Here is a 14,575-nt window from a genome sequence, read left to right on the forward strand (position 1 = left end):
ATGTCATTGCTATGCTGTCAGAGTCGTGTCAGGCTGTTGGGCTGTGGTGAGTAATGAGAGTGAGGTCACCATCTGTGCTTCATGATATGACAGGGTCTGCAGGAGTCCAAGTCAAGTGAGCAGCATTTTGTCAGAGAGCTGAAGCGCTCAAGATGGCAGCGTGTTTGACAACTTCAACTTCTTGATGCCAGTTTTTGCGTTAATAATACCAATGGGATACAGTTCAAGATTAACTGTTTTGGCACAATTTAATTAGATATATATTTAGACTTTATCTCACGCTTCAGCAAGTGATCAAGAGCAGAAGAAAAACATATCACTTTGAAATTTCATACTGGTTGGAAGCAAAATAGTTAGAAAAGACATTTTATTTCCTTTTTTTACCTTTCACAAAAAGCTGAGCAAAGTTGGACACCCCGGAGCTCCTGGATGACTGAGTGACACAACGGTACAAGTCTTGATCTGAGCGCTGAACACTATCTAGCTGGAAGGACACCACAAAGCGCCGATGACTCAAGTGCTTGACTGAGGCTGCAGTTAAAATGTCGCCATTGTGTCTCTGGAAAACAGGAGAGGACAGGGTCAGAGAAAACAAGATGGGTCATCATGTGTACCTCTCACTGACAAATACAGCTATGTGTCAGGTCATTCAGAAAGTAACCTGCACTCATTCATCCACAATGTGCAAAAACACTGTACAGCTCTTCCAGGCATACCAAAAATTGTATAGCACCTGGAAAAAATATGCAAATAACAGGAGTTGGATAGTTTTGAACATTTCAAAAAACATAACATTTAAAAAAAACATAACTTTCAGTATTAGTATGATTCTTTAAACCATATAATGGTTCATGATTTTCAGTTCCTGTGCTAGGGCCTATTGGTCTGTGTTATAGAAGATCAAATATGTCAAACTTATTGCTCCTTATTTTTCACTCTTTATGAGTGGAAGGTGGCATTCAGTCATAATATTTGGCAGACTGCTCCTTTATGTCTTGGTGCTGCCTGTTTAACTCATTTACTAAAATTGCTGGGATGACAGGATGAAAGTATTTTAAAATGATCAGTCTTTGACAATGTTCAGTCATCCAGTCATCGACTGAATTCAACTTAACATTCTTGTTATTGTTGAACTGGTATTTTAAATTTGTTGCAAAAGAAAGACTGTACTTACTGCTGCAGTTTTCTCTCTAACCTGCAGTCTATTCTAATTCGTTGAATATTAGACTAGGCAATTCCTTGCTCTACAATGACTTTCTTTTTTTTCATGTCAACAAGTTGTAAACATGTAACAAAAACATAATTTTTCAAGAAAATGAAGAAACAGATAGGAAGTGAGTGTTATTTTGTCACGATATAACCTTAGGTTGTCAGCCATGGCTTGGTAGGTTTGCATTGCAGTATTTAAAAACAAAAGTGTTTTCTGTTATTGTCATTGCAGCTGGTGGTCCCTTAATCCAGCTAACCTCTTTTGAAGCATCATTTTAATCATTTGTCCTGTTGAGACAAAAAATAGTCTCACTGTAAAGGAAAGCTGCAGCATCCATTGATTAGAGCTAAGTGGAACATGATCACAGTACTAACAAAGGCCAATGTGATAGCAATAGAACTACAAAGTGATTATATTTAACTTTAAACCTACTGAGCATTCAAGCATTTGCACTGTAATAAGTTTAATGAAATATTGGCATTCTAAAATGACTCAGGTCAATGAGGAAAACCATAGTATCATTGTAGTTTCTTTATTTTCTTCGTGCAATCACTTATTTCCTTGCCTTTTTATCTTGTAATGAACAGTATTTGTTGTATTCTCTTGAACACATCTGATCTACCACATCCTGCATTCATGCCCCGCACACAGTTATTGCCCAGTGAGCTCCTGGGACTCAAACGCAACAGTGCACACACGCTATTGCTATATGGGTCAGTTCTTATTAGCACTGTGTGATTAAAATGAAGAATTGATCAATTATGTTGAACTTAGCTAGAAATGAAGGACCATCTAACTGATTTATTCTTGCATTGTGACAATCAGACATGCTTTAATAATTACAAATGAAATCTTTTTGAATTGATGCTGATTACGGAGGTAGTGCACATCATTAGTGATATTCCCAAATAGACCCCATCTACAAATGTTGCAATATAATTTAGTGAAAACACTTGACTCCTGTTTAGCAGCTGGAACAGGTAGGCAGTTGAGCTTCAATGCATTAATGTTTGATCAGTTTAGTAAAAAGGACAGCAATGAGTAGCTGAATGTTTCACTGCAGAACAAAAGATAAAAGTGTGAATATGAAATTAAAGTTCAGAAACTGAGAGCCCACAAACACCCTCACATACTTAAACACCCGTAGCTGGACATCCAAACAAATGCTGTGTGATTCACCTTGCTCCTGCACTGCAAGCACATTTCTCACGTTGTTCCACACCATTAAAACAAGTAACATTTGTCAACCCCATGAAGTCTCAAAAACTCACACAGGAGCTGATATTTTCTGTCTCATGTTTTCAGGCAATTTTCTTTGTGTGAAGCGGTGTATATAAATCGTGATACTTTTTGATCTGTGTGCTTTAGCACAATCCAAAGCAAGTGAGTATGTCGGGAACAGCAGGGAAACCTCTGGGTACCACTGCACGTTCTCAGCTTCTGCTCAAACCCTGAATTGACGGCCTGCAAAAAGCCACAAACCACTTTATCCACATACCAAAGCTTCACAAACAAACACATAAACACTAAAACCACCGATTAGGGTTAAGCAAGCAACCACTCCTGACGCCACAAAAAATGAAAAAAAAGGGCTTAATCACATAGTCTTAAATCATCTCTAAATGTTTTATAGTATCTTAGTCAAGTATTCCTTCTCTTTGAACATTTCTTCAGTGTATTTAATTGAGATTGTACATGCCAGACCAGCACTAAATACTGTGTAATTCCTGTGAAATGTATTTTTAAGTTTGTGGTTGTCATATGACAACTTGCGAGACGGTTCTGTGGGTATAACTTTTCTAAGTCTCTCCATTCCTCCCTTTTGCCAAATAGAATTTGGATTAAAGAGGAGAGGCAAGAAAAATCTGAATAAATCAAACAAGCATGAGATCACTTCATGTTATCAAAACAATCTGGCTGTGGCTAATTGGCAAGGAAATGACAAAACGATCTGTTAATCTGGCAGGCGTGAGCAGCCAAGACTGATCTGCAGCTGTTACAGCATACACAACCAACACAGCAACATAAAAACACGGCTTTAGGATTATATAAGAAGTGGATCGAGAGACAAGAAGATGGTGAAGAGGAGAGCTATTCTAGAGGAGAGGCTATGGGGGGAGCTCTGCAGTAATTATCAGTACTTATTATATATTTTTTGCCAGCTAATTACCCAAGCATTTGTCTTCATACAAAGGATAAAAGGCAACTGCCGAAATAGGTGAGAGGGAGCACACTTCAGTTACCAAAGTCAAACATGAGCTACTTTTACACAATGCAGCAGGGTTGCCTTGATCAGACGTGATGAACATTAGCTGTTGTGGGTGGGAAGATGTTGGCAGCAGCAATTAATATGTAGTTTGATGTAACTTTACTATAACAAGATATCAACATTTTGAAATCTCTTGACATTTTATTCCTTAGAAGCACAGAAACAACAACAGAAGAAATGTCTGGAGCTCCTCTACCTCCTCTGAAAGAGTCAAAGAAGAAGAAAAAGAAACATTAGAAAGAGTTTTGTCTCAATAAATGCAACGGGAAAAATGACAACGGCATAAATCCTTTCTTGACGGGTTATGTGAGGCAACATTTTCTACTTACTGCAGTGGTTCTAAGTAAAACTTTAAACCTAACTTATTGATTTGCTTCACTAAAGGGATCTGTGTGGGAACATTTGTGCCCAAGAGCCTTAGATTTTCTTTGAAGAGACTGTTCAAATCTCAGTTTGGAAAGTTGCAAAAAGAACAACAAAGAGAAAAATCAAGAAGAAGATGTGAAATAAAAGGATGTAAACAGAATGCCTTTAAAAAGATATGTGAGCCAGTTTTTATCCTTTTTCTTTTGACGTTTTTTTTTAAAGAACAGGTCTTGACATGAACTCAAATGTCCTTTAATCGGACTATGAGAGTTTATGCAAGCGGTAATTGACAATTGCTCACAAATAAAAACCTAAAAAGTGTGCCATCAGTTGGTCTTCAACATATTTTACTCAGATAATTGAAATTCAACAACAATAAGAAATAACATTATTTGTGTCAAACTGTGCGAGATCTCAGAGGTGCTTAAAAGATATTAGGGAACAAACAGCATCCTGAGGAAAAAGGAACAAAGCAGATGTGTCATGGTGTCGTTTATAGAAAGATGGATGGAGTTGAAAAGAAGATCATCCTGGAAGTAAAGGCTGCAAACTAGGAGATCTGAAAAAGGAACATATGCAAAAGGACCGCTAAGGGAATCAAAAGCAAAACTGATCAGGGAATTAGTTTAACTTACTCCCGCTTCGTCTAGTACCTTTGGAATGGTGATTGAGGTCTGAGCTGTACCTCAGGAACCCAGAGATGCTTCCAATAATGCAACTGCAGCACAGTAAAGTGTAGTTTCTCACTGCTATACATTGATATTTTCATCCATCAAATCTAGGCACAATAAAGCCTTTGATTCACTGGGATTTCACTGGGATTTCTCTGGGATTCAATCCATTACTTTGGGCTTTGTTTCATTTTTTTACAGCTTATGTTTAGGGCTTTTATTATGGCAGATGTCGACACTATTTCTAGGTTCTATGGAGGGCGAGTCCTGAGATAGCAGCTAGAAAGGGTTGAAACAAACAGAAATCCACACATTAAAGCCTAATAGTGAGGAAGAACATCTCCAATAGAAAAACTTCTTCTGTGAGGTGTGTGTTATCAAAAGCTGTGAACAAGTCCAGACCGTACTGTCAGCTCTTTCTCTTGGTTTATAACTATAAAAAATGGTTCATTATTATATTCCCAAAGCACATTTTCTATGTTGTGTCTCTGCGGTATGTTTTCTGAACCTGTTGAAAGAATCTGATGATGAAGCTTGGTTGGTGCAGGTCAGGTTAGAAATAATGGATGGTGTCAATTCTACAATTTTAGATCTATTTAAATCTGGGAAGTAAAATATTTCCACTTATTCATCAGTATTTTCCAGATCTGTTATGGCTATATTTTCCAATTGTTTGATTCGTTACTCAGTAGGTATCATCAGATTTTAAGAATTACGTAGTGGTGTCAAGCAGAGGAGTTGGTGTCTTGTTCACAAGTGATGTGATAAAGTGGTGGAAAGATAAGTAGTTTAAGGCTTCTTTTACAGTAAAACAGATGTTTGTTTTTAACGCTGATTTGAACAAAAGACTGTCATGAAGATTGTTGCAATCCCATAATCTGCGTTTCCTGTTTTAATCTTTTCCTGTTTATCAACTTGGATTTGGTCTTCATATCCTAATTTCCCTCTGCCTGCTCTCTTCCCCAGCTGCCTGTGCTTGCCTCTGATTAGTCCCTCTGCTTCCCATGCCACTGTCTTCTCCACTGCAGTGTATTTAAGCTGTCTGGTCTGTAATACTCTCTGCTTGTTCCTCCATCTATTTTCCCCTAAGCTGCATCCCGTTGCCTTTTCTTTTTTCTCTGCCTGTCACAAGCTTTATACGTTTTCTTATTTATCAGTAAAATATGCACTCAGTGTTCCTCTCCAGCTCCTGTTTGCGTCTTAGTCCATCTTCAGATTATATGGCAGAAATCTTGAACGCAAGCAGCTGAATTGAGCTCTACCTATAGGACGGCTGAAGTAGAGCAGGAGGGGAAGGTTGGAGTAAAACTGCTGCTTCTCTGCAGAGTCAGCTGAGATGCTGAAGGCATCTGGACAGGGTAACTTCTGTAAACATCAATGTTTATGGGCATCTCTGAACGGGAGGAGGCAGACAGGAAAGTTGACTGAAAGTCTGCAAATCTCTTCTCCCAACTGTAGAGTGTCACTGGGAAGAGGGACGTCTGATGTTTTTGTGCCAGGACCTGCTAGTACTGCAGACTAATCTCTGATAAGTAGAAGATAAAGGATTGCAGGAGCTGCTCTGGGCCGGTTTGCTAGAATCAGGTGAAACATCCACCTGTAAAGCCTCCAGAGCATTCAACTTTTAAAAGTGTCTTGTAAAAAAAGTCTTACATCCCGCTTCCAAAAAAGTTAACATTTTTAATGTTTTCTTAGAAATGTTAGGTGTATTAACATTTACAAAGTAAGAAATTTCTTATTGACTTGAATTTCTTCATTTAGTAAAGAAAACATTTTTTTCTAGAACATTATAGAAGTCATATCTATAGAAAAAGCAAGTTATGACACTCCAACACATCCACAAAAGCAAGTTTTGTTCTTTATTAGAAAACAACATGACAGCTTACAAATCCTAAAGTAACAACCCAGCTCCCAATTTCCACTTTAGATTACAAACTCATTCCTTTATTCTGGGCTGGTTGTCAACTCCTGACCTTTCCAGCCAAGAATATGTTGATTATTTTTTAACATTTTATTCAGAAACTTCTTACTTCACAACCAAACAAGTCGATGAAATGACGGCAAGAAACATTTTGCCCTTGACCAAGCCTCGTATCTCCTGTCAAACATTAATAATTCATCCATACGATGTTTAAGGACTCTGTGTGTATAATCATAGAGTTTTATTTGATTACTCTTTGCTCTGGTGTAAATCAGAAAACAGAAAAACTAACTCAGCCATACCCTATGGCAATATAACATGAACTAAATTCAGTTCTTGCTTTTATTGATACGACATTTCACATTGCTTTTGTTCATGGAAATAACTGAACAAGCTCAAATACATGAGGTACTTCAGTCGGAAACTCCATCACACTACTTACCTCCAGTAGGAACTTCTCCGCCTCAGAGGCCCTTCCAGCTGCAACGCACTGGAAAGTGGCATTTTGGCCAGCGTTTACCTCCTCGTCTCCCAGCCTGGAGAAGTGTGGGGCCTTATCTAAAGAAAAAAAAAAGAAAGAGAATCACCCAGGCTTTTCTTGATTACAACGGGACAGGTGCAAATTTCAATTTGATTTAATAAATTGTCGCAATTAAATTTTTCTTCTAGCCTTTATCTGTGTGTGATTCATATTCAAAACATTCACATTTTCTTTCTTTCTCTTAAAAGTGAAAGAAAACAAGAAACATTATAATTTTTTGTAATTTCTCAACTTCATAATAAAAAGCAGTTCACATTGTAATTCACAAAAAAATAAAGTTAAATAAAGGCCTCTTATAAAGCATGGTTTTTGCTCCAGATCAATGCAATATGGGGCGTTGTAAGATGAGTGGAAAAAAAAGATGAAGATAAAGCAATTTCTTGAAAATTACATCAGAGGCTTTTCATTAGTTGATCAAAAGTTTACAACCGTCAATGAGAAAAACGGAAGTAAGAGTGCCAAAAAAGGAATTGGTCATAGTAGCACCATTCTGGTTGATCTCTTCAAATATTTGCTTCGATGTGTTTGTGGTGAGTGTTTTCATAAGAGGGTATGTATGCTCAGAAAAAGACATCTATTTTTGTAAACCCCTGCAATTCATCCTCATTTAGTTGTGGAAATTAGATGAGGAGAACAAACAGATTGGTACAAAACAGGTTTGAACTACAGCTTTTAGCACAAAAGACTCCGTATCACTGCAGACACAATGGCTCCCAGGAAAGAAGAATATCAATTGCAACATCTCCACATAGCCAGCTGCACACTTGATGCCCCTAAACAACCTGAAGCTCCATTCTTCCACTGAAGTCAAAATCTCCTTAGATCACAAGAGAGCCTCCTTCACTCTTATGTAGAAAATATCTTCAATGGGAGTTATTGTCATACCAGTAATATTTAAAGCCATCAGGACTGTCTTAACAAAACCTTGTCTTGTCACTTTCTTCCATCTGTCAAAGGTACATCTTTGGTGCTTCCTTGCAAAGTCAAAAGGGGAAAGTTGAACGTTGTATGAAGAAGAGAAGGTCTTTAAATGCATGTTTTGGTTTTTGAAGTCCAGACCTTGTCTTGTGGATGTTGGGCTGCAGTCAGCCTTAGTACGGGTCATAATCTGAGTTGAGAATCAGATACCTTTGTCTTATTGGAGAGCTCATCAGATCCTCTGGCTCAACACAGGTGATTTTTTTTTGTAGTCCACCATTTATTTTTTTGCTCCAAGACACTCAGGATATTGTAAGAAATTTGAGACAACAGTCTTCCTGTCTTTGGAATCGGAGGGTGAAAGTGAATGCCTGACAGAAAATGACTCCTGGCCGATACATGAAAACATGACCATGTAACAGGAGAGATTTCTATCTTTTGTTGTTGGTGTTTAACACTCTTCATGGTCTAGCACCATCCTATCTACATCACATTTCACAAATCCACACCCATTCAAGAACTTTAAGATCAAATAATTAAATGCTCCTCACAAGAACTAAATGAAAAGGTTGAATTGATCATCGATGATTTCTGAGAAAATTAGAGGAAAAAAGTCAGACCCACTTCTGCTCTAGAACTCCAACCCTAATAGATGTTTATAACTTGACTCTGTTCTCTAAACTGTGTTTGTAATGTATTTTATAATCTTAATATTTTTTTCTATATTTATTATAAATACCAAATCAAAAAAATTAACATTAAACTTTTGGGTACTAAGTGAACAATTTGTTTACATTTTCAATAACTTTCCTGCTCTATTTGTTTAGTTTCTTGCTTCCATCGTCAAACCTATTTATAATCCACCAGCACAAAATGTGAACATTTGCTATTTCTTCCTGTGGAAGATTTGGTCTAGGAGAGTATCAATCCTGAAAAAAAAAAAGAATCTGAAGCAAACATGCTTGAAAACGTCTGCAGAGTGTCTATTACTAAAATAACTTGCTCAGAGACAGGATCGACCTCTATTGATGAGCATAATGTAGGTGTGAGTTTCCAAAGAAAAGCCACAGAGTGAGCATCAACCTTCCACGGATTGACTAATAATGTCCCAGTGTGGTGAGTTAAGCTGCCAATGAGTCAGCATGTGGGAGTGGCTCTCTCGTCCAACTTTGCAATTAACAATTAAAGAGTGAGAAGCAACCCCCTGCTGTGCCAAAGTGCCGGGTAAATGCCGACCACGCTGCCAGCCATCCCTGAGAAAACTGTGTAGGACATGCCGACGTGCCACTCTAGATGATTGGCAGGTGGCGACGAGAGAGCAACTGTGAAGCAGAAGCATCAGGGAGAAGCAAATGTTTGGATCGCACTCATCTCCGCTCAGATTTGCACAAAACTGTGTCTCTATTTTGCAGAGATGGAGATGAAAATTTCTTGATCTTGTTTCTGTACAGTAAGTTAGGGAAAGTGCTTGTATTTGTACCCCACATGTGGCCACCATGTTCCTTTGAGCAACTGCACGCCCCCCGCCCTCCTCTCCGAATGTTTCATTATTTATGCCTGAGAGTTAAACAGACAGTAAACAAACAGGGAGATGAGCACGAGTGAAAAAGACTATGCACCCCAGTTGGCTGGAGCCTCACTGTTGTACGGCTAAATGTGTCAGATCTTATCCTCAGGACTCTTTAGCATGATGAATATTTCATTGAACTGCAACACTAGTTTCAGAGTCAAAGACTGCGACTCAGGAGAATAAAACTGAAATGTCAACCGTGCTTTAACCAGAATTCTTAACATGGAGGGTTTTTTATAGGTTTATTCTATTTTTGACCATTTAACGGTTTCTGCTGCCTTCTGTCTCGTACTTCCCCCACACTCCTCCTGCCAAGAGATGTCAGCTGGCCAAGCGCCACATCATAAGGCGCGCTCAGGTCTTGATGAGAGTCTTAATTATTTAATGGCCACAGTGGGAGCAGTCAGCAGATGCCATCTGTTGTGTCTGGGAGTAGCAGGGTGGCCTGCTGGGTGGTAAGTATACAGTACGAGTGTGACCCAATCTCACAGCTGGTGTTCTCGTCATAAAAACGCTGATCTGTAGCACAGAAAGCCTGCAATGTCCAACTTCATCAGAATCACAACAGTTCTCCTGTGACATTAGCAGGGAGTTGATCCCCATTTGAGTTTGGGAAGTGTTGAGTGTGCCGACAAGGCGCCTCGAGTTAAGAGAGTGGCTCTGTCCAGGTACGTTCAGGTGTCTTAGTCACTCTGTTCTGCAGGAGGTCCTTAGGGGCCGAGAACACACCGAACTGCAACACTCTTCTTCCACTACTGACACAAAAAGCCCTTTGGACTGCCTTCCCTGGACTGCCTTCTCACAAAGCTTTAGACTGTGACAGTTGGTGGGGAAAAAAAGCCTTTTAAAAACGAACTGTAAAATCTGCCCAGAAAAGCAGCTTCAGTAAGTGCTTTAAAGATACAATCATAGAGCAAAAGTAAGTGTTGACATTTTGTGTATTCGGGGTTTTCAGAACCAATTGTGCATACTAATGGTATAACACAATGACTTTGACTTTGTAACATCTATAGTATTCTAGTAACATAGGCTGTTATCTTTCAATAATGTTAGTTAGAATTAACATTAAATATATCTATTTAAAATAATGTTGTACTTATTTTACAGCTCAAAACTTGGAATTGTGTTAGGAGAAAGAAAAATCTTTCAAATTAAAGTGGCAGCGCTGACGCATTAGGCACAATTTAAATGTATTCTTTTTAATTGGTTTACATAGAAGAGTCTTTCCACCTTTACAAATTTTAAAAGTCCTAAATGTCAGTTTTTGGACAAATTGATTCAATTTTCCTTTCTACCAGCTCCAGCTCCACATATCCACAATTACAGCTTTCCTTCTACAAAATAATCATTTAATAATACTAATACTAATAATATTATCACCAGATATTTACACTGTGGTTGTCACAAGTTGTGATTTTATTGACCAAGAAATTGGCAGGAAAAACATTGTTATTGGTATCTGGAGCTTCTTCACTCCACACTTCACTGAGAAAAGAAATGTCATTTATTCTTTGATGAGCACTGTTTGAAATATCCAAAAGCCTAATCAGGGATATAAAAATTTAATTTTTTAAAAATGTTTCAGATATCTGGTTTGAAGATCCAGTCAGAGTGCTGTGTGATAAACCCACTTGCCATGAAAGGTTATTCAGTCATAACTCTTCGTTTAGCTCTATTGATGTTTTGAGCGGCTTTGAGATATATTTTCACACATTTCTACATAACAATCACTTAATGTGGCTGGCATGCAGCACCTTGTGCAACTGTTGTGTGAAGTGGCACTTACAGCAGGGGTAGTTGAGCACCATGATGTCATCTAAGGCAATGTAACCTCGCCGCTCCCTGGAAACGGTTGCCTCAATCAGCACCTGTGAAAGCAAGCATAAGTGTACGATAACCAGCTCTGTATGAGCATGCACGTGTCAGTAACTCAGTGCTCTCACAGATGAAGAGCAGGAGTGATTTTCAACACTGAAAGCTGTGTGTTATGTTTTAGTTGATCTTGTTCTCCCATCGGTGGCAGACACATTAATTGGAAACAAGCCCATTTCACATCTACTGACCCAAAACAAAAGCGGAGACAATGAGAAAAATAAGACATGTACCGAAGGCTCAACGCAGAGACGGATAAGTTTTGTCTCTCTCCGTGGGGCCATGGGAAATAATTGCTTTATCACGAACCACACAATGTGGCGCCTGAGTCATGAGCGCCATCGTAGAGTCAGGACACGAGCTGCTAAGAAGCCATAACAGCAGATAATACAGCTTTCACAAGGCCACCATACCCAAGGGAGGACAAACCTCCTTTCTGTCCCGTGGAACAATAAGCGAGATGAGCACTGGGCTCTCATGAAACCTAATCAATATCAAATCACCATCTCCAATAATAGTGGGAGAGTTATGAGACACAGGGGTGATGTTTGTTTTCGGAGCACCAAGGACAGTCTTCCATCCATGTGTTTGATCATACACAAGCATTGAGTTATTGTTTCTCATAATCCGAGGAGCAAACGATTACCGCATGCTTCTCATCACCACGTCTTAGGTTTTAACTCCTTTCCTCAGCGCACGCACACACATGCACACACACTCACTAAAACTACATGTCCTGTAAACTATTAATGTTTATTCCAGGTGGATTGGCGGAGCTTAGATCCTTCACATATTAAAGGGCATGATTACTTTTAGAGAGATGTTTCTTTTTAGTGCATAACGTTAGAAAATCTGACAATAGATAACAGTAGGAATTAGACACAGTAAAGTGCTTTCCAAAAGTATTACTTTCTGCTGAGAACATTTTTCAAAATTTAGATGTTTATGTTACATCCAGGGTGATGGGCAATGTTATCTTTCACACTCATATGTTTTGCATGTGTCACATTTTAAGCAGTAACAGTGTCCTCCAGTAATTGCTATATTCTGCTACTTAAAGCCCAAACTTTATGGCAAGGAACAGCTGCATCATATTGAAATCATATAAATCACAGGTGAACTTAAGTTTTTAGTTTTATCTGGCTTTTCAAGACAGTTGATATTTGAGGGGTTATCACATTAGAGAGGATTAAAACATCGCCACATTTTTTTGCACTTTTTGCCCGTATGATGATTGTGTTTCTGTAGCATTAGAACAATCTTGTGATCTTTTTTTCCCCTATCAATTAACTGATAGACTGCATGTAAAAAAACAAAAAATATAATCCTCACTGGAGGAACACAAAGACGTCTTCTGGACCTCTGGTCTGCTGTCCATCCGACTATAGTCAGTGGCACAGACTCAGTCCACCTTGCTGGACTTAAAAAAGGATGAAACAGATTATTCTGACAACAAACCCGGCTGCCTATGACCCCTGAAGAACCTTTCACAGAAATATCCTGGGGGGGAAGAGAGGAGATTGGGGTCAGCCAAAAAAACCCATCTGGGCAGAATCAGCCAGAAACGGGATGTGCAGGGCTAACGGAGGAAGAGGAGAGGTGAGCAGGAACACAGAAGGAAAGGTCCTGGCAGGTGGGTCTCCTGCGGTTGGACTGAGACCCCGCCTTGCCCTGGCTACTCTTCTCAGGGAGGAAAAACTGAGGCTAATCTTCTTCTGCCAGAGTCAATTTTTCTGTTTGTTCCTAAGAAAAGGTGGGAAGTTGAGCTGGAAGCAGCTGCCCCCACTTTAAAAAAAAAAAACTTCCACTCTTTCCTCCACCTCTCAGGCTGCCGATTCTCTACAAAGTCTGAGTCGCATCATCTTCTTAGTTCAGGATTAATTTCCTGCATTGTCAAATGTTTTTTATTTGTACCCAATTCCCCCCTTCCCTCTTCCTCCTCTATTTCTGAGTTGTTTATTATTTTTTGTTGTGTTTTCCAACAAAAAATAATAATAGGAGTAATGACTAAAACCCAACTTACTTCAGTGTATTGAACTAAATTAGCTGGGTAAACACGCACGGCCGTGCCATTAGGCCAGCATCAAAATTAGCCAGAAACACTGATTAGGCTTAATGGTATACAAGCAAGAAAAAAAAGAACATCTTTTAGACTTTAATTGAAGCTGTTATTACTCTCTGCTGAGCTGAAGCGCTGAGCAGATTGATTACTGGTTAATCCCTAATTTTTTTTAGCCATTAGGAAAGGAACTTATTAGGAGGGAGACGTTTAGAGCATTTGTTTCAATAAAAAAACTTCAGAGATTTTTATTGAAATCCACTTTCCCAATAAAACTTTGCATATTCTAACAAGCTGTTACTTTTCTTCCACTAGGAGTGAAAGCCTGGAAACCGTCCTCTGGAGATAAAGGAAAAAAAAAAAAAAAAAGGCAAAAGAGGAACAGCAAGTGATTTACAGCAGATATAAAATGCACATTACCAGAACATATTACATTACCCCGTTATATTGTTCTTTAGAGACAACGGTAATGTCTACAGATAAAGAAGAGATTTATTTTGCTTCTACCTTCCTCCATTAGACACGCAAGGCTTTCAGTCACTTTTTGAGCTACAGATTAGATTTCTCTAAAAATCCTTAAAAGTTCACAGAGAAATGCTTCGGTGCTGAGCTAAATCTGCTCGGGTGGAAATGCCAGAGGATAACGGCTAAGTGCGAGACAACAGTGCAAGCGTCAGAAATCTCAATGCGATCTTTCTTGGTACGCATGGGCTCTCAGTTTGGAGGATACTGTGAAGGAAAAGAAACAGAGATGGGCTCTGATAATGGCAAAGCATAACAGGTCCTAAAATATAGGAGTGCTTATCCACCTCCTGTCTGATTGCTGTTTGTGTTCTAGAGAAATAATAGATGGATAATGCCTGGAGGAGTCGAAACATACAGCTTATATAAAGGGTGCTAATATCTATTTTTCACCTGTTTTGTAAAAAGTCCTTTTGCATAATTTCACTGAAATAAAAAGCTGCTCTTGAAAATATACAGGAAAAAACGAATAATTTGCTGAAACAAGTCTTGAGTTCCAGAATTCAGTCTTCACTAGTAGGAATCTGTAGGCAGGCAGCATATTGACTTGACAATATTTGTCGACTTTCCCTTGCAAAAGTTCTCCAGATTTATCAGGGTGGAAGGAAATCCTGTCCAATAGCTTCTTCAGCAAACCCCACAGGGTTTTCGATCAG

The 14,575-nt window shown here is 38.8% G+C and overlaps 1 protein-coding gene across 4 annotated transcripts in view; it reads right to left on the reverse strand.

The window, feature by feature from the left end:
• Positions 1-14,575, reverse strand: part of ptprub (protein tyrosine phosphatase receptor type Ub) — a 212,781-nt gene that overhangs the window by 80,856 nt on the left and 117,350 nt on the right. For all 4 annotated transcript variants that reach the window (XM_055042255.1, XM_055042254.1, XM_055042253.1 and 1 more), the window contains exons 4-6: positions 11,253-11,334; positions 6,880-6,995; positions 385-559 (exon numbers count right to left, since the gene is read on the reverse strand). In XM_055042255.1, the coding sequence (XP_054898230.1) occupies positions 385-559; positions 6,880-6,995; positions 11,253-11,334 (373 nt within the window). The remainder of the gene's footprint in view (positions 1-384; positions 560-6,879; positions 6,996-11,252; positions 11,335-14,575) is intronic.

Source organism: Poeciliopsis prolifica, unplaced genomic scaffold, assembly GCF_027474105.1.
Source record: "Poeciliopsis prolifica strain line A6 unplaced genomic scaffold, Auburn_PproV2 SCAFFOLD017, whole genome shotgun sequence".
Lineage (NCBI taxonomy): Eukaryota > Metazoa > Chordata > Actinopteri > Cyprinodontiformes > Poeciliidae > Poeciliopsis > Poeciliopsis prolifica.